The sequence below is a fragment of the Salvia splendens genome, chromosome 8 (genome assembly GCF_004379255.2).
Source record: "Salvia splendens isolate huo1 chromosome 8, SspV2, whole genome shotgun sequence".
Lineage (NCBI taxonomy): Eukaryota > Viridiplantae > Streptophyta > Magnoliopsida > Lamiales > Lamiaceae > Salvia > Salvia splendens.
Window position 1 is genome coordinate 3,572,211 of NC_056039.1, and position 25,290 is coordinate 3,597,500.

Below are 25,290 nucleotides of genomic sequence, written 5' to 3' on the forward strand. Positions count from 1 at the left end.
AAGCTATAAATTGTGATAATGTACGTAGTATATTTTTTAAATGGGGCAAGATGGAATTTAAATCGTTCAGGACGAGGGCATCTAAGTTATTTTAATTTATCTACGGACTACAATTAATATATATTTTATGAAGTAATTGATATTTAAATTTATAATCTAATCATGGCATGGGTAATTTAGCATCAATCTATATTTTATTTTTTTTATTTGACGACTGACAATTGGAGAAAGTTAGTGGATAATATATAACATAATTAATGGATTAATAAAATATGCCCTTATTATGTAAATTCATCTTTAGTGGTCCAGGTATTGTTGCTTACTTGAACCGGCACAAATCTGACCTGCATAGTACTATCTTAAAAAAAATTGTTTTTTAGAGTCACATTTCACTTAATAATACGTGGTTCTTATATTTTACTAATACATTTCACCCATATTTTAGTATAAAATTAATATTAAAAAATGAATCTTATATTCTATTGCCTTTTACAACCTACTATTATTTACATTTCTTAAAATTCGTATCTACACTAAATATGACTCCTATGATGGTAACGAGAGGGAGTACAAATTAAGGAGTAAAATTTTATTAGTACTTATTCATAGATATAACTTTTCTTTTGACTTAGCAAATTTGATATTGAATTTAGTCATTGTCATTAATTAGTGATTTCATATCGCGCTGACTTTTATAGTATGTCCTACACTTTGAATTGAGTATCAGAGTGTCCACAATGGTGGCCTTCAAAGGCCACCAAATGTGGCCCGGCCACCATTCGTGGCTCTCTTGTGGTCTTCACAATGGTAAATGCCACGAAATGTATAAAAACAATAGGGCCACGAAATGTGGCCCTCTCCAAAAAATAAAATTAATTTGTTTGCTTTTGTAATAATATTTTTTAATTATGTCTAATAAATTTTATTAGTCTTTAAATTTATGATATTTATAAATTTAATTAAAATAAAATAATTTGGATTGTAAACAAAAAAAATTCACAACCTAAAAAAAAATGTAACAATAATTTCGTTGTATTATATTGAAATAGGAAAATTATACAACGAAAGTGATCTAGTTTAAAATCACTCTGCGGCGCTACTTCTACGGTTCCAGACCACTTTAATTTAATGTTATACACCCAAATTAAGACTATGAAAGATTCAACCCCTTCCGATCCATCTTGAAAGGATAAAAATATCGAACCCTACCAAAATTCACCTCGATCGATGAACGAAACAAATAAAAATCATACTGTCCATGTAAAGAGGGAATTCAAATCATTATATGAGTATTCATGACTACTCTTGCTATCATTAATTAAATTTTGTTGAAATTATGTAAAATTTTATCTGATTCATCAACTTATGAGAGATTGTGAAACCCATTATTTCCAATAATTAGCCAAATTAATTAAAGCTTGACAACCTAGTTGTCCAATATAAAAGCAATCAAAGCAACCTCTTATAATTTGCTTATATAACCTTTACAACAATCTGGTGTATATTTAAATCAGCACCTCATAATAAAGAGAAAACCCTTGAGTTGGCGTTTATTCCAGCATGTTCTCATGAAATAATTAAGGAAAATAATTTTTTATATCATAAAATCTGATTTAATTTTGGTTAAAATTTGAAAACATTAAATCACAAAATTTCAATTTTTCTTAATAATTCCACCAATATATAAATGACGCAGTTTAATTAGAACAAAAGGATACTTTTTTTAAAAAATAATTACACAATATTTTAATGAACTATGTCATTACGAGCGAAAAAAAGGTTAATTTGTATACAACAATTAAGAAAATTGTCTTCGTGACTAAATATTTTATTTTCAAAGTTAATGGGATTGGCAGATTGACCAAATTTTTTGATATAATTAGCATTATCCCAATAATTATTTAGGCATGTCCACAATATTTTGTTGGCAAACTACAATAACTTATTGTTTTTTTGTTTTCGTTCGTCAAAACTTGCAAAAGTACACGAGTTTTCCCATGTTTATTTTATATAAAGACATGTATACTTATATAAAATTACCGCCTTAGTAATGGAGCATATATCCATTAATACAATTTACAAAGTTTACTGTTTGACCATTTCCTTTATTTTTATATCTTCAGTGAAAATTTACAATGTTCGAATATTGGTAATAATAGTCATAAAGAGTTGACATATATAGGATAGAAGCTTTAATTAATTATAGTTCCACCTTATTTCTTGTTGAATAAATGTGTGTTATCTATCGACTAATGTAGAAATTTTTTTAATACAAACTATGTTTTCTAAAATTTTATTTGAAAATAATTTTTATTAGATTTAAATTATTGATAAAGATTTGAAATAAATTTGAAAACATTATGAAACAATTTATTTTAAATAAATTGATAAGAGCTTTAAGCTTATTTGCCGACTTCATATATTCTTACCACAAGTGTTATTGTTCGTCGAATCACACAAACAAAAAGTTATTATCGCTCATTCATGCCGCAAATTTTCCCACCCCATAACCAAGAAAAGGGCCTAAGTTCCTCTTAGGATCCGGCGTAAACATCATGGTCGTTTTCTCATTTGAAGAAGAGGACACCAAAGTATATCGTTGTGAGATTTATTTTATTTTGTAAAGAAATTTACGTTATGAAAATTATAATTTTACATTTCGTTAAGGAAAAACCTATCCCTTAATTTGTCGTTATTTCATTTCAGATTCCTAACTACGGAGTATTTTGAATCCCATTTAGGGGTGTGCATTCGGGTTTCGGTTCGGTTTTCGCCCTAACCGAACCGAACCCGAAAAACCGAATTTCACCTAAAATTAAAACCGAACCGAAAACCGAAAAATCGAAAACCGAACTTAAAAACCCGAATTAAACCGAAAAGCTGAAATTATATAAAAACTGAAAAATCGACGTGAACGACAGTGGCGACCCGACGGCGGAGCATCACGTGCGGTGGAGAGTCGAGGCTGCAGGCGATTCCCGACGCTCTATGGCGGTCGTGGGATGAGCAATCGGCGACTGAGGCGTCGGCGGAGATCGGCTAGCTCCAAGCCAAGCTCGACGACGGTACCTCCGAAACGGCGACGCACTTCCGCTGCTCCGATGGCACCGGGACGGCGAGGGAGGCGGCTACACAGCCGTGGCGCCGACTGCGGACGAGGTGAACGACGGTCAATGGATCGACTCGTTGAGAGGAAGAGAGAGAAGTTAGGGTTATTCGTTTCAACCGAGACTTTGATTTGTGAGGGAGAAATGAAGAAGGGGTGAAGTAGATGGATGGAGGTGGGGAGAAAGCGGTGTCGGAGGTTGGGGGACGCCGCCGCGAGGCGCGGGAAGGGCGGCTGCCCTGCGGCGTCGACGAGAGGGATGAGAGAGATGTAGGCGATCTAGGGTTTGAGATGATTTGGGGATTCTTGGAGTGGTAGGAGGGAGTAGGCCGACAGATGGGAGTATAGTAGGAGATTTGGCCATTTTTTAAAAAGAAGGAACATCATTTTTGGTCCACGAACTTTGTCAAAGTATCATTTTAGGTCCGTGAACTTTGAAAATATCATTTTAGGTCCGTGAACTTTGAGTTAGTATCATTTGAGGTACTTTTTACTATTTCCAAATTTTTTTGGACAAAAATACCCTCAATACCTTAAAGTGTATATATTTTTAATAAATTTATCATATACTCATATTTTTTTTATAAATATCTTTACAATATATTTTTGACAAATTTTCTAAATATAATTTGATCTTAAATATTATCACTTAATTTTGTGACAAGTAAAATTGCTTCTTCAATTTTTATAATAATTTTTTTAAAAAATTGAATAAAGAACTTTCTTTAATAATAAAAAATTGAATAAAGATCTTTTTATAAATATCTTTACAGTATATTTTTGACAAATTTTCTAAATATAATTTGACCTTCAATATTACTCCCTCCGTCCCAGATTAAGAGTCACTTTTTGCCATAAAAGTCCGTCTCAGTTTAAGAGTCACATTTAGAATTTTCCATATTTGGTCATACAATTTTACCCCATTCTTCATCAAAATTACATAAAAATGTCATTATCTACATTAAAATAAATCAAAATAAAAATCAAACATTTAATTACACATTCTACCATCTCACTTCATTTATTACACACTCCAAAAAGTCAAAAGGGACCCACCTTCAACCAACTCACTTCATTTATTACACACTCTACCATCTCACTTCATATATTACACACTCCACCATCTCACTTAATTTATTACACTCTTCAACTCTTTCTTGAAACCCGAGCCATAACAATAAGTGACTCCTAATCCGGGACCGAGGGAGTATCATTTAATTTTGTGACATGCAAGAAAAGATCTTTATTCACTTTTTTATTATTAAAGAAAAGTTCTTTATTCAATTTAAAAAAATTATTATAAAAAATTGAAGAAACAATTTTACTTGCATGTCACAAAATTAAGTGATAATATTTAAGGTCAAATTATATTTAGAAAATTTGTCAAAAATATATTGTAAAGATATTTATAAAAAATTATGAGTATATGATAAATTTATTAAAAATATATACACTTTGAGGTATTGAGGGTATTTTCGTCCAAAAAAACTTGAAAATAGTAAAAAGTACCTCAAATGATACTAACTCAAAGTTCACGGACCTAAAATGATATTTTCAAAGTTCACGGACCTAAAATGATACTTTGACAAAGTTCGTGGACAAAAAATGATATTCCCTCTTTTAAAAATTGAATTGGGCCACTGAAAATAATTAATTAATAGTATTATATATATATAATATAAATAATTAAATAAATTCGGTTATTCGGTTTTTTTTTTCGTTCGAACCGAACCGAAAAACCAAATTTTTTGTATTTTCAAAACCGAACCGAATTTTAAAATTTTGATTCGATTCGGATATTCGATTTCCGGTTTTTTTCTCACCCCTAATCCCATTAAACTTATGATTTGGATGTGGACTCTATCAAACCACGTATTTAGCTCATTTTTTTTTGTTTTTCAATGTATCTTTACTACCAATCGCTAGAAAACTAATTTCTCATCCCAACGTTCGACACATTAACAATAGGAGATTGGCTAAATAGTTTGCTATCTTATTTTGTAAGAATAGTAGTCTTTGGAGTATTTGGACTAATAAATTTGTCATTTGTAGATTGTATTACATTCAACGCGTGCTCGTAATATTTTTTTTTCGATTCGATATGTTTTCTAGAAGTAACTAGTGTAGTGACTAAAGTTCGATTATGTAATTAAGTATTTTATGTGTATGTAAAGGAAAAAGAAATAAAAAACACAAAAAAGTAGCATCACATGGAATGCAACATGCCAACATCCGTTGCTAATTTGTAAACGGATTTTTTTGCTTAGGGATGAAGCCTCATCCACTACGCGCTTTCCACACGGATTCCTCTCTCTAAAAATTTACTCAAATAATGAGTTTTTTTAAGTAAGTTTATTTTTAATGAGTTATTAAATCACAATGTATTAATTGCGTTGAAAAAATTCATTCAATGGGATTATATGTTTAATAAATTCTACAACCATGATCTTACCCTAGAGATAAATACAAATAAAAAACAAATATTTTCTCCTTTCGGTTACACCTTTATAAGAAGAACTCGCCATCAACACAATATCGATCGTATTCCTGAAAATTCTGTGTCTGCGCTCTTCAAATTCGAAAGCCAATTACTTCATACTTTATCGGTGAAGAGAGAAATTCTATAGATCATGAGTTATTACAATCAGAATCAGCCCCCAGTCGGTGTGCCTCCGCCTCAAGGTAAAGTAGCGGTTTCGAATTCAGATATTCTCCCCTTTTTTCCCCCAAATCCTTCACCAAATCACCTTATTTTATTGGATTCTGGTGTGTAGGATACCCGCCGGAGGGCTACCCGAAGGATGCGTATCCGCCGGCTGGATACCCGCCGCAGGGTTACCCGCAGGGCGGCTACCCACCGCAGGGGTATCCGCCGCAGTATGCACCGCAGTACGGCCAGCCGCCTCCTCAACAGCAACAGCAGCAATCCAGTACTGGATTCATGGAAGGATGGTGAGTTTATACTTCCGATCTCCTAATATTATCTGTGAGATTTTTTGTTGATTTGATTGATCTGATTCTGCGTTCCGTTTCTAGATCCGCGGATCTGAATTTTTGTTTGTAAAAATTTGTGAGTTGCCGATGAGTCAACGCGGCAACCGACATCGCTAACTCACCTTCCGTTATAATTTGCTGCAAATCTTAATTATTCTTATTTTAGGATAATTCAATTGGCTCAGATTGAGTTCTCTATTGTTTTTTCTCTTCTTCTTTTTATAAATTACCAATGCAATTTTTACATTACTTTAAATGTACTTTAAATTGGTTGTTTCTTTTGCAGTTTGGCTGCTCTCTGCTGCTGTTGTCTCCTTGATGCTTGCTTTTGATGAAGGATGAAGAAGCTCTGAGAAGAAGGGATTTGATTTCTTGATTAAGGGAAAAGATATGAGATATTGGCTTACTGATTCTATACCAAAACCATCATCGTTATCTGCATCTTTTGTTTTTTGCTCCATTTAAATAATTGCTGGACTTAACTTCGATTTTTGAGTAATGAATTCTTTTTTTATGCTGTTGTAAATTCCAATTCATGTTGAATTGTCGTTTTCTTCTAGGCGTAAATGGTTTATCGTTGATATGTTGTCGTTCTAATATATCGTTTTCATCGTTGTCTTTCGTGTTTTCGTTCTTTTGAATATTTATTTTTTATGTATTCGACGATTTATTTTATTTTATTGGACGTTGAGAAATCTCTCTTTCGCAAATTGAGAAAATCTCAAATGTTAAATTGTTTTTTATTGGTGAAAATGCAAGACGTTGATTGGTTTTGTTAAAATCTTTTCCTTTTCTTTCAACAAACAAAACATATGTAAGAGGAATTACCCAATAGGAATCTTGGAATGTGCTCCAGCCACGCTATCGTTGCATTTCTCTCTCGGTTTAAACAAATAGTAGTAATTGCAACTATATGATTAGTGGAGTATTACAAAAAAAGCAAAGTTACAACTTTGAATGGATGATATTCTTTATCATACTATAGTATGGAAATGTTGAGGCCAACTGTTAACGTTTACTCGAAGGAGTCGAGTGCAACCAGTTGGCTAGTTAGATTTTATATTCTCATTTGTGTACATTTTTGAATTGTATGAAGCATTGTTCAATTAATGTAAACTTGAATTTTGTTCTTCACGTTCTTGATTTTGTGTTTCGATCCTAGGAGTGTGCTAGTTTCGTAACAGGATATCCACATATTTTTTGAACTCTCACATTTGAGAGTAGGTCATTCTATTTAATCAAATGCTAAAATATGGAATATTATTCATCGAAGTTGAGTTAATAAGGACTCTAACGATGTTCCGTCAACAATTTTATTTGAAGACCAACCACACCACCAATTCGTCCTATTCATTCTCCTCCTATGTCTCTTCGACCATTAAGTCAGATGTTCGAGCATTATCTTGGAAATAGCCATATCAGCTTCTGATATTAAAGAGAAGTATAGAAGGTATGTACCATGATATCTTGTTGAAGCTTCAAATTGTATAAAGTATGAAGATTGGATACGTTGGTAATTTTGAACTCATTTCTTGGCAAGAGTGGTCCATGATTCTCTATCTCTTTAGGCCCAATGTTTTCTAAGCGGAATATGTTAAAAACAGCTTAGCCAGAGGCCGAACAGTGGTTGTAGGCCTGTTCCATTTCAACACTTATGTTCACTGTTATGTCGGATTTTTTCTTCTTTTAATCGAATATACGGCCTGTTCCGTTTTCAGATTTAGCAATCCGGAAATTAAAACTTACACTTTGAAAGCCTAAATTCTATATTCGCTCAAAAGAAAAAAGAAAAATTCATTTCATGCCTACTAAGTTGAAGATAGATGTTGGTGGTGACTTGACAAGGATTGCAGTTTCATTAGTATCGCATTCTTCCATTGATCATTAAGTTGGGATTTGATACATCATTACATAACAATGACAAAATGTTTTCTTTCGATTGATTCCGATTTGAAACATCTTTTCAAACGCTGGCATAATATTGTTCGATAATCCTGATGTTATTACTCAACTCCCAAAAAATCCATTGATTCTCACTTCAATTTTTACAATTTCATTTTCCCTCCATCAATGGCTTCCACAGTTATTTCTCTCCTCCTCATCCTGGCACTCACCCACCGCCACTCTACGCCGCCGCCAACCTCCACCGCACAACAACTCTATTCACCTCACAGCCCGAACTCGAGCTTACCTCTTCCGCCGCCTCCGCCCCTCCCACCACCTATTTCGAAGTCACCAAACCAATCCCCCTCCCCGCCTCCACACCCTGCTCCCCCCTCCTCCTCCAGCACGACTTCGCCGCCACCTACGGCCACCCTCCGGTCCTCGCCGACCACACTCCACCGTCGCACTGCTCCTCCCAAAACTTCTCCAAAATCGTCCTCGAGTGGACCGCCACATGCAAGAGCAGGCAATTCGACCGGATCTTCGGCGTCTGGATCGGCGGCGCCGAAGTCCTCCGCCGCTGCACCGCCGAGCCAAAATCCACCGGAATTTTCTGGACAGTGAAGAAGGACACACAAGGTATTACTCTCTCCTCACCACCAACCAAACCCTAGCTGTTTATTTGGGGAACATCGTCGATTCCACCTACACCGGCATCTACCACGTTAACATCACTCTCCATTTCTACCCCGCCGATTCAACCGGATCCGGTCGCGGATCCGACTTCATCGCGGATTTAACGACCCTGCCGATTTCGAGGAATTTGCCTCTCAACGATGGATTGTGGTTTGAAATCGAGAACTCGACTCATGTGGAATCGAAGAAATTCAAAATTCCTTTGAATACATACAGAGCTGTGTTGGAGATTTATGTATCCTTCCACGAAAACGATGAATTCTGGTATGGAAATCCCCCGAATGAGTACATCTCCGCCAATAACCTCACCGGCATCCCCGGCAACGGACCGTTCCGTGAGGTCGTCGTGAAATTAGACGGCGCGGTCGTCGGGGCGGTCTGGCCGTTCACCGTGATCTACACCGGCGGAGTGAATCCTCTCCTCTGGCGTCCGATCACCGGAATCGGCTCCTTCGATCTCCCCACCTACGACGTCGAAATCACCCCCTTTCTATGGATCGATAAGAAAAGCGCTAGAACACACGGGAAGCTCCTGTACCACAGCGACTCCCTCCTCTCCCTCTCCACACTCTCCAACTCCACCGGCCTCGATGGCGCGTTCGCCACAAACGCCACCCGCACTATCATCTCCACAGGCGTGGTGACCTCGTCCCACGGCGACGTCGCCACAACCTCCCGCCGAGAGCTCCGGTACACTGACTCGATGACAATGTCGAACGATGGTAACGCGCAGACGCTCGACCAGGTGACCAATATTGACACCAGCGTCGACATTGATCACCACCGCGACCCCCCTCCGCCTTCCACGAAGGTGGAGAGGAGGTTCAGCATCTGGTACGCATCCGACAATGCCGACAACGGGGATGGGAGCGGGGGTTGGAGGAGGGTGAGGAACGTGCAAGGGGCGGAGGGGTCGATGTTGGTTAAAGGGAACTTGGTGGTGAGGGGATTGGGGAGTATAGGTATACGAGTGATGAATGGTGCTATTTTAGGAATGTGAGTAGCTCCAACTACACTATTCTTCATGATCAAGTTAGCCGTGACTGTGCGTATCATCGTTGCTGGGATTATCTTGCGAGGAGGAGCTCTCTTGGGTCTATATGTGCGGGCTTCTTTGATTTTGATTTCTTGCGCTTCTTCTGATTATTACGTTTTGGGGCTTTTAAATGTAAATAATGAGTGACGCGAACCTCGAATGTATTCAGCAAGTTTGTGTCCGACTTATTAAATAAAGTGGAAGCCCATAAATATTAACTACACATTAAATATTGGCATTTAGAGTATCATTTGATATTCAAAGTTCATTACTATACACTAAAACTGTTACTAATTGATCTACAATTTTGTCTCAGGTTTTGTTTTTTTAATACAAAGGTTTCTTACCATCATTTATGAAATTTGGCTTTCGAACCATGTGCTCTCTCCATCCATTAATAATAAGTCTCATTTTGTCATTTTTGTCCGTCTACTATTAAATACTACTCTCTTCGTTTTAAGATATTATAAACATTTCTTTTAAGCACGAGATTTAAGAAATTGATGTGTAAAATGTTAAAGTGGAGAAAGTAAAGTAAGAGGAGGTATAATTAAGAAAGATGAAGAGAGAAAAGTATGAAAGGAAAATTATTTTGCCAAAAAAAAAAGAGACTAAACTACCTTGGGACAATTCTAAAAGGAATACAAATTAACTACCTTGAGATGAAGGGAGTATATTTCAATTGTTTTTTTACTCCGTATTACTTTTGATAATGTAACTTAACATTCTACTCTAACTCACATTTTATTACTCCCTTTGTCTCTTAGAATTAGGTCATATTTCATTTTTCGTCAATCCAGTATAAATAGTTTATATCAATTTATGCAACCTTTTCTCATTTTCTTTTACTTAATCATTTATGAGCCACACTATCCACTACATAATTCAACTACTTTTTCTATTCCTCTATTACTTTACTAATTATGCATTAAAACCGTGTTAACCCTAAATGACCTATTTCTATGGGACGGAGATAAAATTGGAATCCATTTTTCACTATTTTCTATTCACTTTTTATTACTCCACATTTTTTTGGTTCGCAAACTTTGCCTAACTATCGTTTTTGGTCCGTAAACTTTGAAAATATATTTGAGGTCCGGAGCTCTTTCTACTTTTGTTCTAGTCTAGTAATGGAATTCCATTTTAATGAAGAGGTTTAGATGTATTCCGACTCAGGGAGTGACGCACAACAATTATGCGTCGTTATTAATGAACGACGCACAACCCTTATGCGTCTTTGGTTAATGACGCACAAGGGTTATGCGTCGTTCAAAGACGCATAAGAATTATGCGTCTTACCCTAGTGATGCATAACCCTTATGCGTCACACTGGTAAGCATTTCCGCCTGTCACCCGGGTGACCCGGGTTCGATCCCCGGCAATGGCGCAATTTTTTAAGTGATTAGTATTTGATAAAAATGAGTTATTCTAAACATTTATTTTTGGCAATGCTTACCAAAAATTATGCGCCTTTGCCGGGGATCGAACCCGGGTCACCCGGGTGACAGGCGGGAATGCTTACCAGTGTGACGCATAAGGGTTATGCGTCATTAGGGTAAGACGCATAATTCTTATGCGTCTTTAAACGACGCATAACCCTTGTGCGTCATTAACCAAAGACGCATAAGGGTTGTGCGTCGTTCATTAATAACGACGCATAAGGGTTGTGCGTCACTCCCTGAGTCGGAATACAACTAAACTTCTTCATTAAAATGGAATTCCATTAACATGCATTACCCAAAAAAGAATTGTTCCTTGAGGTCCGTCAACTTCGACTTAATGTCATTTAAGCTACTTTTGCCCGAAAGACCATATAGGACAATTTAGTCTATTTTACCCTCTATTCGTCATTAAAATATTTAATTTTTTTCTCTTTCTTCTTACCTTTTCATCGATCTAACTAATCTCAAAACTCTTGGCATATCCGGCTGTAAATTTTCGGGGAGTTTAAGGCCGATATCTGGTCTTAAATCCTTGAACTACTTGGATATTTTGTTACCGGTAATTTCTCAACTGATGTTCCGCCATTAGTTAGTCTGAGAATCTTGAACATCTCGATCAATAACTTCTTGGGTTTTCTGGACTCAAAATACGTCCATCGATTCAGCAATTCCTCTTTCAACCACGCCGACACCACCACCGCCCCCACCACTGCCCCTGACTTGCATATAAAACCCACTCTCCGCTACAAACCTTCGCCCAATCAAGAAGCCGAGACCCATATCAAAAACTCAAAAAAAAAAAAATAGGAAAAAAGAAAGAAGATATAATAAATAAACTAAATTACCCTTTATGATATTAAGGGTATTTCTGACAAAAAAAGTAAAAAAAAAGTAGCATTAAATCGAAGTTGATGGACCTCAAAAGATATTTTTAAAGTTTACGAACCAAAAATGGTACTCCCTCCGTCTCATCTTAAGTGATTGACTGATTTTCGGCACGTGTTTAGGAAAAATGATAATAAATAGTTAAAGTGAAGAGAAAGTAAAGTAAGTTAGAGAATAAAGTAAATACGATTCTCTTATATATTATTCTCTTTACTTTATCTTTATTTTAACTATTTATTATCATTTTAGCAAAATAATACCTAAAAAAACAATCACTTGGAAAGTTTACGAACTAATCCCTCTTTTTGAAAAGCATGTCCACAAAACCCGATGTCTTGTATTGGTGGATAAAAAAAGTACGTACATCATTACTCATAGTACATTGCATGATCACACTGATTTTATGTGCAGAGTGCTTGACGCTGCTATTTATAGGTCAGTTACAGGATGCCATAGCCCATAGGATTATAATTGAGTTTAATTTTTTCAATCTAATCAGTATTTTATTAAATTTATTTTGTCGTCTATAAATTCACATTTATTTTATTTTATTTTATTTTATTTTATTTTATTTATTTTATTTTATTTTATTTTATTTTAATTGGTATTGAAACTGAATTTGATCAGTCTGCAGTCCTGAGTTATTATACATTACGTGGCGTATTTACAGTGACACACGTGTCAACGCTGCAAGTCACAAGCTTAATCGGCACGTGCTGCTTCGCCGCCTTCCTTTTCAACACCAACCAACTGCTACGACTTCAGCAACAAAACAAACATAAAAAAGTAATCAAAACTATGCTCTTAATTCCATCACCATCCTCAGTCACAACCCTCTTCTCCAAAACGCTCCTCAATCTCAATTCCCGCACGCTCCTCCGCACAATGACCTCCACTCCTCACGCCTTCGCCGGAAATCCCATACGATCAAAAACCCCCAAACCGTCGGACCCCGTTTCCCCCCAATCCGCGATCCAAACCCTCAAAACCCTCCTGATTTCGGGTCAAACCGGCCCGGCCTCGCCCGATTTCAGAATCCTGCCGTTTAGGAAGGGCAGGCCGCTGGCCGGATGGACGACGGAGGGGCTGAATTGGCATCTCGGCTGGCTCAGCCTGGGTGAGTGCAAGGCGTATTTGGAGAATTCGGAAGCGGCTCGGCTTGAAGACGACGCGTTTGTTTACTTGGGGTGTAGGAATGAGATTGGGGATGATGATGATGTGGTGTATTGGGCGGTGGATGTGTCGGAGGTGAGTGAGCTGGTTAATGAGCTGGGAGCGAGGCATTTTTGCTTTGTGGAGCTGAGGACTCTGATGGTTGCCACTGATTGGGCTGATTCCACGGCCATGGGTTACCTTGCTATAGCAGGGCATGTGAGTTTTTTCTTCCCCTGCCTTCTGTTATCTGTTAATTATATGCTGATAACGCTAGTTCTCTTTGGAAATTGGAGTTATCATTGCTGTTGTATTGTGTATGTGCGTGTGTGTTGAATTGTTGGAAGATTGTAATCGAGGATATGAGAATATGAGATTGTTAGTTAGTTTAGAGCTGTTTCTGAAATGTATCATTTTCACTTGAGCTTTTATTTTACACTTCTCCTGTAAAATTTATCTTTTTATCAGTATATATGTTGTGATCTCATTCTCACTTGAGTTAGCATGTTTTTCACTTGAAGGTGTTTGATTAACAATTAGGTAGTGGCAGCATGTCTACTCGGTACTGATGTATGGTATTTGGCTTAAATTTTGATCTTCAGGCCCGAGCTTTGCTTGAATGGCACAACACAGTGCGCTTTTGTGGATATTGTGGATGTCAAACAGTTTCTGCTGAGGCTGGGAGACGGAAACAGTGCTCAAACGAATCATGCAAAAAGAGGATTTATCCTCGTGTCGATCCAGTATGTGATCTGATATTTTATTTCTTAGATGAAACTTGGCATGCTTTTGGCGCCAAATTATTGATCTCCACTTATATTATACCAACAGGTGGTTATAATGTTAGTGATCGATAAAGACAATGATTGCGTCTTGTTAAGTAGGCAATCGAGATTTGTCCCTCGCATGTGGAGTTGCCTTGCTGGATTTATAGAGGTATGTCCTCCAATATCCTGTAGCATCCTCCATGATTCTCCTTGTGTTTACCCCCTCATGTTGAAAAAGCTTAATTCTTTCGTGCCTATTAACCTTTTTCATTATCAGCCAGGAGAAAGCTTAGAAGAGGCGGTAAAGAGAGAAACATGGGAGGAGACTGGCATTGAAGTTGGTGAAGTTGTCTATCACAGTTCTCAGCCATGGCCTGGTAAAGTCTCTTATCGCAATTCGCTGACCCATTAGTTTTCCTCAAAAGGAAAAAGACAACTCTTGTTTGACTGCTCAAAACTGAAATTTCCATCTTTAGTTAAAGGAAACAGTGAAGACAATAAGCTCATAAAATGTTTGGTGATGATTTAAGTTGGAAACAGATTATTTCTTGCTAGATTGTATGAGGAGGAAACTGTAGTCTGTTACTAGGTTCTCTTAGCTTTTGCTAGTTGCTAATGCCCCCTACATGAAGATGCTTAGGTTTGCAGTTTGTATAATATCTTCCCACCATTGTAGTGCTACTATGCATAGATTTTGTGCTTGTACACTATGAGAATAGGCCACGAGACTCATATTGCTGACCCTTTTATGAGAATATATCAATATAATAATAAGAAGTGGTCGACAGACAATGTTTCCTTATGATGGTGGACATCGTGTTCTCTTGGCTGAAGCCCTTCAACTACCGATGATAATATTTTTCAGCACCTGTTTGCTATATTCAAAATTGTTCTACTCCTTGGCTAACATATTTCATATGTTATGTTTCCTCAGTTGGACCTGGCAGCATGCCATGCCAACTAATGGTCGGTTTCTTTGCGTATGCTAAAACATTTGAGATCAATGTGGATAAGGAAGAGTTAGAAGGTACTCTCAAACAGTTACTCTCCTCTCCATCTGGTAGTTGGTTGCATTTTTGGTTTTGTTTTGTGTAGTGGGAAAAGGAGAATGTAGTGCTGTGGTGTCCCACCATCACTCCATATCATTTTAAAATTAATTAAAGGACTAAGCAATTCAAAGAAATGATTAATAATCTTGCTTTATACTGTCATAAAATTTCTTAAATGAAATAATGTTGCTTTCGCTGTATAGATGCTAAATGGCATAGTCGAGAAGATGTGACAAAAGCTCTCACATTTGCTGAATACAAGAAGGCACAGATGACAGCAGCAGCTAAAGTAGAGCAAATGTGCAAAGGGGTGGAAAAGGGGCAGAACTTATCTGGAGATTTCAATGTCGAAAGTGGGGAACTAGCTACCATGTTCATACCTGGGCCCTTTGCGATTGCTCATCATCTCATCTCGTCTTGGGTAAATCGAGTTCCGGTTAATGGCATCGAGGCACATAAACAAGCTTCAGGTTCACTATCGAATCTATAAAGTCTGGAATTTAAATTAGGTATAAAGGAGATTGATGCTCCCTTATATGGTTATTTCCTCATTCCTAGTTTCTTAGATCTAAGGCTATGAAATACGTTGGGCAATCAGCTCTGTCGGGACAATCAACAAGAATGGTTCGCACATCAACTTCCACTGAGGTTCCGGCTTCATGAACTGTGTCTCGAAAGTCTATTATACGGTAAAGAGCCAGAATCAAGCATCCTCATTGTTGTTATTGAATTTTGTAACTTGGTTCATTCATAGTTACACTACACTTACACCAGTTGCTTTTGTTTTCAATGGAAATTAGATGACAGATGCAAGTACAGTGAACATAGCTGATGGTATGTAAAATTGTTTGTTTTGTATTTAAACTATGTAGCAATTCAATGAGCCTTCGTGTTCTTTTCTCATAGAGACTCTGCTAAAGTCAGATGTATTTCCTCGTGAGAGATTGTGTCGTTGCATTAGGCTTTGTAATGCAAATTCCTTCAAATGTTTTTTTTTTCTTTTTTCGGTTTTTCTTATCCGCCTTTTGTCTATATCGTAACCGAGCAACTTCTACTCGACTTCATACCAGCTGCATTGTTGCTTTGAACAAGGTCGGCCTCTCGTGCTTATGGGGAATTGGCTGTCAGAGGTGTTCTGTTGTTCTTCTCTTCGGTCTGTTTGTGGATGGTTTTTACCAAAATTTCCAGTATGAGCAAATTTGGTGACTTATACACAGCCCTACTATTTACTAAGCTCAGTTGGGACATTATCAATAATCAGTTTATCATTGGACATGCACCATTATGGTTGCACGCAACATCATACACAAATAACCTTTCTTTATATACGTAAACAAATTATTCAATCCCTCCTACCCAAGGTAAGATAGTTGTGTTGTATTTTTGAAGCTGTTCTAAGTAGGTGAATTATTATTTTTTTTAAAACTTTAATTTTTTTTTGCTATCTCATACTCCCTCTGCCTACCATATAAGAGCTATTTGCCCTTTGATTTGTCCACCATTTATAAAATTATTTAATATTTAATTTATTCCACTTTTAATATAACGAGTCTCTCATTCCATTCACTTTCATCAAATAAGTTGTTAAAATGGGTACCAAATTAAAAAGATTATTTGAATGGTGGAGAGAGGGTGTAGTACTCAACTGTTTCCCCAAACCTTTAAACATGTACTCCAATTTGAAACCCTAATATCCACCACTCACAAGATAATATATTACTAATATAATAATGAGCTGTCTTAGATTCAATGTTGTACAGCTCTGAAGTCTGATATGGTAGAACACGTATGCTTCCTTCCAAGTTCCAACAAAGCCTGCGTTTTTGTACTCCACTCGGCAAACAAATCGTGTATGTATTGAATGCTTTATTGATCAAACTACTCTGTAATTCAGTATTCGGTCTTCTTCTGTTGTCTTACTTAACCGTTGTTTTCTGCCAGCCATAGCAGGGGAATATTTTATGGCGTGCACAGTGACGGCGGCGCTCCGATCCTCCCTCCCCTTTATATTTTATTGATTCATCTCAACGTATAATACCATATCACTCAAATTGCGGTTTCTACCTGTTTAATCCTCTTTCCTAACTGTTCAGGGAAGATATGTGAGTGCGAGTTTCGTGAAAAAATGGACGGGGCTGTGAGGGACGAGGAAATAGTCGATTTCAGATGTGAGGCCTATGGTTCCTTCACCCAATTATGGCACAATGATATCTATCTCAAGGTGAGAGTGCACACTGTTTTCTGCTTGGGAATAATCATCTCTTTGGATTTTTGTTTTATTCTATAACGTTTATTGAACCATTGGGGAAACAAGCTCGCAGCTCAGCTATGTTACACGTGCTTCAATTATGTTGCTGCCATATCCAGCCCTCTTATAAGTTTATGCCTCCTTATCTCTAATGTCTGCTTAGGATATCTGCCAATACTAATCAGTGCTAAACCTGCAACTGTGATTTCTATCAGCCAACATACTTTTGTTTCGTTGCTTTAGGTGTATGCTTCATCTTTAACATCTAGACAAGGATGCCTCGAGAACACCAGTTCTGGTTTATTGGTTGCTCATTGCTTGTACTTGTTATTAGTGTGTTATACAAACACACCTCTCTTCACTCCCAACTTGGTAAGACATTATGACTTAAGTTTGAGATGCACTGTTAATTTGACATGGATACTCGATTACGCGTGCTAAATGATATGTCTCAGAGTCTCATGTTCGCACTTCACCTTATTTATCAAATCTTGCATGTTTGAGGTTCTAAGATGTGATTGTGCCAGCTTGTGAGGGACGTGTTGAAGTAATCATATATTAAATGATACTCCTCTTTGCCAAACTAAGCTCTTGGATGAGATGATCTTAGACAACTATGCAGATTCTGTGTATTATGTCCTTTTCTGAGTCTCCTAGGAAATCATTGATTTTTTTACTTTAATTGCAGGACCTCAATTTAGAAAATAATCAGAAACTAGTAAAAACTGCTGTCTTCCAATTATATTGAAAATTTTCTTGAAGGTGCCAGTATGCCTGTCTTGTTCTGCTGGCTGCTACTGAACACCTCCTTTCCTGAGCATCACAGTGTTTAACTTGTGTTTCTCAAGGTTACAGTGATGAACAAGCTCACTGAATTGGACCTCGAGTTCTCTCGCTGAGGGAGTGTCTCTTACTTCCCATTCTTTTTAAAGTAAAAGGGTATGAGTTTCTTGACATTTTAAGTTAGCATAAAGGACTACTACTACTAAGTTCTTCTGAAATCAGGCAGTCGAAGTATTTTAATACGCTGGTTATCGTTTACCAAATATAAAGTTGATTGCAGTTATGTCTTCCAATTAACATTAACTGGCATGTGAACAAAACTTTTAATAATCAACGAGTTTCTCACTTGTTAACTTACCTTGCACATTCTTTTTCTAGGTTATGGAAATATATTGAGTATCTTACTTAATCTTCCTTTTGTGTCCCCTCCCCTTAGATAATTTTAATCTCCATGAAGATCATGGTGTTAGAATCTGGTTGTACTGGATTGAGTATCATATAGATGCGCAAGCTGTTGGGAAAAGAAAAAATGTAATCTTTCTGTGAACTTTAGTATCTCTAAAATGATAGTTTAAAAAATAGATGCATATCTTTAATTATTCATTTATTTATTCAACCTACATTGGGACAACTTTAAGATTTAGCTGGCCCATTTTTTTTTACTCTTTAAGAAGCTGAAAGTAGTCCAAGGAACAAATACTTCATAATCAATTGGGCCATCTGAGTCTGATGAGAATGACCCGGGAATCAAGCCCATTAGCATCCACATCCTATAACATAAATAGGAATTCATGAAGCCAGAACCCTTGTTTCGAGTTCTCAGTTTCTCACTGTCCGCTGCCGTCTCAAGGTCAGGTAATCGTTCTTTGATAGCAGCCGTTTCAATTTTGTTTCCTTCTTCTTCCTTGTTGTCTAATTTAATTGTGCTTAACTATAACCATTTCTGCAACATATGTGTACCATATCTGCCTTGCGCTGTGTGATTCTTAATATTAGGGCTTTCAACAGCTTAATTACAGATTCAAGGGGCTAGGTTTAAGATATCTTGAAATGGCTTAGGTTTTAATTCTAGTCTGAGATTTCCCAAACACGACTCTAGCATTGGTCGCCATCTGTGGATTACTTATTTCTTGGAACTCTTTTGCGCGCATAAACGGACAGACACGTTCACATGTTGTGATGTGGGATGTTACATTTGATCCAATTCTAACTTCCATCTAATGGAAGGAATTCTATAAGATCATTTTTCTATGGGGAGGGGGATTTATATTGATCATTAATAACTTCTTTTTTAAGATGATTGGTTTACTATTATTTCTTTATGTATGTTTATGGACACTGTCATGCATGCCACTACTCTGATACAAGTGACTGTCAATGTGCATACTGTGCTAGTTTTTACTGATTTGAGAAATAATACAGTTGCCTCATCAAGGTAGATAGATATGTAGATAGATGGACCCATGGTAAGGGTATTGATGTGGCAGGCATTACTATGTTTTGGGTGGTTTCACAAGTAATTGTTGGTTATAACATTATCCACTAAATGGTACTCCTATAATAAACTCTTACCCTAATTAGCTCTTGGCATAGAATACGTTTATTAGATTTTGAGAAGTTGCTTTTGCCAAGTGTATAATGGAAATCTTGATATGGAAGTTCATATGCAAAAAAAGTAGCTGTTGGTGATTAGGAGTTCAGTGATGGAATAAATCGCATATCTAGTCCATTTTGGGAAGTGTTTGTTCTTGCTTGTGATGGTGTATGTTTGTCGGGTTAAAAGAAAGGTTTAAACTTTGAATTGGTTTGGCTATTCTTAGAAAACCTGTGGATTATAGATATCCGAGAGGCACCGATTGAATTCCTTGTGTCTAACTTGGTGTCATCATTACAAAATTGAAATTTGGCTGTAATTTGTGAACTTATCAGGGTAGCTTAGCTGTTTGATCTTAAATAGTGCTATTCTTCCTCGTGCAATGTAGTGCATTTGCTTGAAACTGAGAATGCCAGTTACATGACTTATATTTGGATGTCATTTCTGTCCTGCAGATGAATCGCAGGTTTAGTATACCCATTACAAAGAGGAGATGTGTTGTCCGCGTACTGGGACGGAGAAATAGGGTTTATCCAAGAGTTAACCATGACTCTCCCAGTGTCGATGCCTTCAATTTGGAGACTGAGTGTGTGTTAGAGACTATGAGGAATATGACTCGAGAAGAAGCTGTATCCTATTCAGCTCAAGCAGTTGCAGAAGCGGAAGTAGCAATGCTTGCAGCTGAAGAAGCTATGCGGGAGGCTGAGGCTGCCGCAGCTGAAGCTCAGGCAGCCACAGAAGCATTCGAGAAAATGAAGGCTGAGGCTAGAAAGCGTAGTAGGAAGGTTAGATGCCTATTGCCATTTAAAACTCAATTTCGCTTGCTATTAATGAAACTCAATTTTGATGCGTAATGCTTACAAATGCCAATAACATTTCCACTTAGTGTCCGTTCGGTATACGGAATAGGAATTGAATTGGAATTAGAATACTTTTGTTCGGTAAAGAAAGGAATTGAATTATAATTCAAAGCATGTGTGTAGTGCATGTGTGTGCACAACGTGTGTATGTATGTGCATGTGTGTGCGTGTGCGTGTGCGTGCGCGTGCGCTTTCAGTGTGTGTGTGTGTTTGAGTATTTGTGTGTAATATGTGAAGGTGCCCAATCTACTTAAATATGGATTTCAAATTGTAAAATTGGAATTGGAATTGTAATTCAATTCCAAATCCGAATATTTTAGCTACGGAGCCTTACTTTGGAGTCATCTCCCATTAGCACTTCTAACAACTAGATCTGTTGCTAGAAAATTGCTAAATCGGGAAATGATTCTCATGTTCGATGGAGTATGTTCTCGTTCATTCTAGGAACAGATAATTACAGTTTTTGCTTGTATTTTCCTGCTGTATTGACTCGTTGATGTTTATACACAGAAGACGTTTGATTGAAGCAAGAGCGCTCCTACACCGGTTTAGGTCTGAGAAGTGAAGGTGTGTGTGCCTTGGACTCAAATATAAACAGAGCAGTAAAACTGTGTGTTTAGTGCTTTTTTGTTTGTACCATTATTTCTGAAACTACATTTCGAAAATAAAACTTCGGCACCTTCTTTCTGATTGATTGCAGTTTCCATCTTATGATTATTATATTGTGCTAGATTCGATCAGAATAAGGAAAAATTATATTGATGAACAATTTCAAAGTAATATACCAGAAGGAACATCAAATCCTTCCTTAAGGCGTCTAGCAATCACCTCAAAATTCACACCCAAAAAAAATAATCTGAACACAAAAAAGATGAAAAAAATAGGACAAAAACATGCAGATGTCGAGAGAGACTATGATGAGGTGGAAACGACTGAAGAGCTCACTGAGCTGCAACCTCGACCTCGAGCTGGCTGAGGTTTCCCTTAGTCTTGATGAGCTGCATGTGGTGGTGCTTGCAGAACAGCACACCCTCATGCGCAATGTAGTTCGACGGGCTAATCGTGCACCCTCCATAGCTGCATTTGAAGCAGCTCTTGTGGTATGCTGCTCCATTCACAGAAACCTTCTCAATGGGGTAAACTGTCTTTTCACAGCCCACGCACTTGTCTCTGGTTCCGGCGAAGTGGCCGGAAACCTTGGCTGCGTTCTGTTTTAGTTTATGTAAACAACTTAATCAGCTACTGTGTGAGAAATATAGAGTTTAGTAATGGATTTTTACCTCATTTTCAGCCTTTTCTGGCTTGGCAACCTTTGGAATTCCTGCATGCCATAAACCAATTATTGTTGAGAAATGGTCAATAAAATTCTCAACACGAAGATGACCCCTTTCTTTGGACGGCAAGAAATTTTAGCTTTATGATATAAATAGTACTAGTATTTCCGTTTTTAGAATGTCAATTTATCAGAACAATCATGAAGTTTTGTCAATTTTGGGTCAATTCCTCAACTTCCAAAGCAAATCAATGAATAGTTGAGAAAAATGTCAAAGTTGTGATATAATTGACTATTTGTAGAAGTTGAGGAATGATTGGAAATCGATCAAACTTTGCGTTTTTTTGATAATTTACCCTTTTTAGATATATCTCGTCTTCGTGTTGGTGTTGGTGTCGGTGTTGGAACAGAGGGAGCAATAAATATACCTTGGAAGCTCTTGTTGAGGCTACCAGTCCTCTTGAAGAGCTGGTCGAAATGTGGCATGCAATAGAGCACACCCTCAAAAGAGTTGAAGTTTCCGAGCTTGAGAGTGCCTTTGCAGTGATGGCAGCGGAAGCAGGCCTTGTGATAAACGCGGTTGTTAGCGGCTAGGCGGTCGACGAGGTAGACCGTCTTCTCGCAAGCAGTGCATTTCTGAGGTCCGACGTTGGCGGTGGTGGTGGCCATTTTTGTTTGTTTTGGCGAGGAAAGAGAACAACCACGCTAAGCTTGCTTTTCCGGAGTTTGTTCTCTTTCCTTGCCTTCCCACCTCTTTAATCTCTTCTCACCTTTTTTTTTTGTGCGAGATCGCTTTCTTTACATAGATGATGAAATGGGAAGAATTTGTGTGGGTTACAGTGAAATTAGGGTGTTATGTGATGCATGAAAATTAGATGGTTTGTTTGATGTTTTACCGTATTTGTCGTATGTATACGAATTTGGCCCTTTACATTTAAATTGACGTTGTATTACATGATTTGTATTATTGTTGGGGTTTTCAAATTCACAATTGATACTCGTAATAAAAAAGAAAATTAATTTGAGGTCATAAGAAAAACATCCAAGTGTGTAAAGGCTATAAACCTCCCATTATAAACCATGTATTATCATGTGGACTGGTGAAAATCAAAAGATATCTTTGGTCAAAACTCGTAATTATGGAGATTTTACCATCCACTCCCATGTATATGTGTTATCCTAATGGGACATACGAGTGTTCTGTTAGAATAGGACAATGGTGGATGTCTTTTTAGATTCAAAACCTTCTGAAACTAAATCAAGTTTGGAAATTAAATTGATGGATAACTTACCTTCTTCCACTAAAACATTTGATTGTGTCACTATAGAGACTTTTGATAAAGCACTCATGAAGTGTCATAAATTTTCAGTTACTATATACAGACTGGAACAATGTCTTTGTGTGACTGTGTCACATTTGACATTTACAGTGCATCACATTACTATAGGTAAAAAGCGACATTCTTGTCTCTCCATATACAATAATATTGTGTATCGCCTTTTCAAGCTCTGTTTTGTCTCTATAGCATTTAGAAAGTATGAGCATTGGTGACACACATGATTCAGCTAAAAAACTTTAGTAATAATATCGTCGAATTTTCGATATTTTATATTTTAATCATTGTGTAAAAGCTTATATACCATTATAAAAAAACATGTGAAAAATTGTTGTCTCAAAATTTCAAACTCGAAATAAAAAATATATAAGGTATGGGTTTGTTTTGAGTCATTTATTGATGACAGATATATGTATCTTTGTCGCACAGTTACTTAGGGGATTTTAGACATCCCCCGATAAGATACAATGTCACAATAGATATAGATATACTAGACAAAGGATATTAAAGATCGAAGTTCTGTCCAATTATATTGATGAAAATACAATTTACATAAAAAAAAACCTGCTTATATGATCTAGCAATAACATCAAAATTCACACCCGGAAAAGAAAAAAAAACTAAAAAAATTAAGAAAAAAACAGGAAAAATTTTGGGAGCACAGAGAGATGGATATGTAGAGGCACTATGAGGTTCAAACAAATTCTCAGCATTTGGCTTCGACATCAAAGTGAAGGATTTCAGCAACAAAAGTTGGAGCCACCCCAGCGGATACCTTGATGGCTTCGCTCTCGAGCTGGCTGAGGTTTCCCTTAGTCTTGATGAGCTGCATGTGGTGGTGTTTGCAGAACAGCACACCCTCATGCGCAATGTAGTTCGACAGGCTTATCGTGCACCCTCCGTAGCTGCACTTGAAGCAGCTCTTGTGGTATGCTGCTTGATTCACAGTTATCTATTTCCGTTTTTATTTTTTCATAGATAAACATATTATTGTTACTAATATTGTTTAAGATTGTATCAAAAAATGAAGAACGCTTCATTAATTTGTACCTTTTCAATGGGATAAACTGTCTTAGCACAACATGTGCATCTCTCCCTGGTTCCTCCGAACAAGCTTGAGACCCTGCTTTCTATAGTCTTTTCTGTCTTAACGACCTTTGACACTCCTGCAAGAATTGAACCGGGAATTAATAAGTAAAGTTGCAATCAATATATAAATGTTACCCGAATTTTATTAGTATTAGTATATTAGGCCTTTTGGGCTTAAGTCCAAAGTGGACAATATCATACCTTCGAAGCTCTTATCGAGGCTACCAGTCCTCTTGAAGAGCTGATCGTAGTGGTGCCTGCAGTAGAGCACCCCATCAAAGGAGTTGTAGTTTCCGAGCTTGAGGGTGCCTTTGCAGTGGTGGCAGCGGAAGCAAGCCTTGTGGAACATGCGGCTGTCAGCAGTCAGCCGATCAACCAGATACACAGTTTTCTCGCATGCTGTGCATTTCTGGGTGGTGCCGGCGAACTGAAAGGAGACCATTTTCGTTTAAGGTAGTTTTGTTTGAGAAATTTGGAAGAAAGGAAACAACGCACTTCGTTCGAACAAGAACGAGGTGGCTGTCTGAACAACTTGTTGCTGTTCTCTTTCTTCTTTATTTCTCTCTACCTCTCCCTTCTTGCTTCCGGTGCCCTTTTTTTTCTTTCCTTGCTCTCTGTGGGTGTGAGATCGCTTGCTTTATTGATGAAAATTCATTTTTATCAAGGCTGGTTTATATAGTGATGGAGGTGAAGATTGAAACACTAATATTTGTGTGGGTTGCAGTGAAATTCGGGTGAAATGTGACGTCCTTTCATTCCGATATTGAAGCTGTATTCGTTTTCTATCAGAGGTTAATATATATTTGATGAAATGTCTTATTTTAATCAGTCTTATGGTGATAATATATGCACATATTTATTGTTTGATTTGACGGAAAATTGGTTTGGTAAAGGTACAAAAGTAGATATGAAAGAGAGAGAACAAACCATGGATGTATAATATGATAATTTTCCTCTTTAGCATATATTAGTACATAATTACAAAGACATGCTGAAATAAAAATCGTCGAGGTGACAATACAACTGAGACCCAATCTGTTGAGGAAGTCACAACATAACAAAATTAGGCATCTGAACTAATGGTTCTTGGTTGCA

The 25,290-nt window shown here is 37.2% G+C and overlaps 4 protein-coding genes, 1 long non-coding RNA gene and 1 pseudogene across 8 annotated transcripts in view; 3 read left to right on the forward strand and 3 right to left on the reverse strand.

The window, feature by feature from the left end:
• The first annotated feature begins 5,517 nt into the window (after positions 1-5,517).
• Positions 5,518-6,626, forward strand: LOC121744089 (cysteine-rich and transmembrane domain-containing protein WIH2-like). The gene is made up of 3 exons (XM_042137534.1): positions 5,518-5,788; positions 5,881-6,058; positions 6,387-6,626. The coding sequence occupies exons 1-3, from the start codon at positions 5,737-5,739 to the stop codon at positions 6,430-6,432; spliced, it is 276 nt and encodes a 91-aa protein (XP_041993468.1). The 5' UTR covers positions 5,518-5,736; the 3' UTR covers positions 6,433-6,626.
• A 1,504-nt stretch (positions 6,627-8,130) lies between these two features.
• Positions 8,131-9,939, forward strand: LOC121744661 (annotated as a pseudogene).
• A 2,858-nt stretch (positions 9,940-12,797) lies between these two features.
• Positions 12,798-15,914, forward strand: LOC121744087 (nudix hydrolase 19, chloroplastic). Of its 4 annotated transcripts, none has more exons than XM_042137531.1 (7): positions 12,800-13,414; positions 13,798-13,938; positions 14,027-14,131; positions 14,240-14,339; positions 14,897-14,989; positions 15,215-15,481; positions 15,570-15,914. In XM_042137531.1, the coding sequence occupies exons 1-7, from the start codon at positions 12,842-12,844 to the stop codon at positions 15,575-15,577; spliced, it is 1,287 nt and encodes a 428-aa protein (XP_041993465.1). In that variant the 5' UTR covers positions 12,800-12,841; the 3' UTR covers positions 15,578-15,914. The 4 variants fall into 4 exon arrangements, with proteins under 4 accessions (XP_041993466.1, XP_041993465.1, XP_041993464.1 ...); XM_042137530.1 differs by having other exon boundaries at positions 15,578-15,914; XM_042137529.1 differs by having other exon boundaries at positions 15,215-15,914.
• Positions 15,915-21,232: 5,318 nt separating this feature from the next.
• On the reverse strand, positions 21,233-22,522 carry LOC121744088 (LIM domain-containing protein WLIM1-like). Its single transcript, XM_042137533.1, has 3 exons — positions 22,198-22,522; positions 21,777-21,817; positions 21,233-21,704 (listed from the first exon to the last, which is right to left on the reverse strand). The coding sequence occupies exons 1-3, from the start codon at positions 22,436-22,438 to the stop codon at positions 21,438-21,440; spliced, it is 549 nt and encodes a 182-aa protein (XP_041993467.1). The 5' UTR covers positions 22,439-22,522; the 3' UTR covers positions 21,233-21,437.
• A 1,088-nt stretch (positions 22,523-23,610) lies between these two features.
• LOC121743553 (LIM domain-containing protein WLIM1-like) lies at positions 23,611-24,855 on the reverse strand. The gene is made up of 3 exons (XM_042136879.1): positions 24,397-24,855; positions 24,157-24,272; positions 23,611-24,058 (listed from the first exon to the last, which is right to left on the reverse strand). Exons 1-3 carry the CDS (start codon positions 24,635-24,637, stop codon positions 23,813-23,815), a joined length of 603 nt encoding a protein of 200 aa, XP_041992813.1. The 5' UTR covers positions 24,638-24,855; the 3' UTR covers positions 23,611-23,812.
• A 273-nt stretch (positions 24,856-25,128) lies between these two features.
• Positions 25,129-25,290, reverse strand: part of LOC121745088 — a 5,040-nt gene continuing 4,878 nt past the window's right edge. Inside the window, exon 2 of the long non-coding RNA XR_006038765.1 lies at positions 25,129-25,290. This exon is cut by the window's right edge and continues 337 nt beyond it. This is a non-coding gene — a long non-coding RNA (uncharacterized LOC121745088).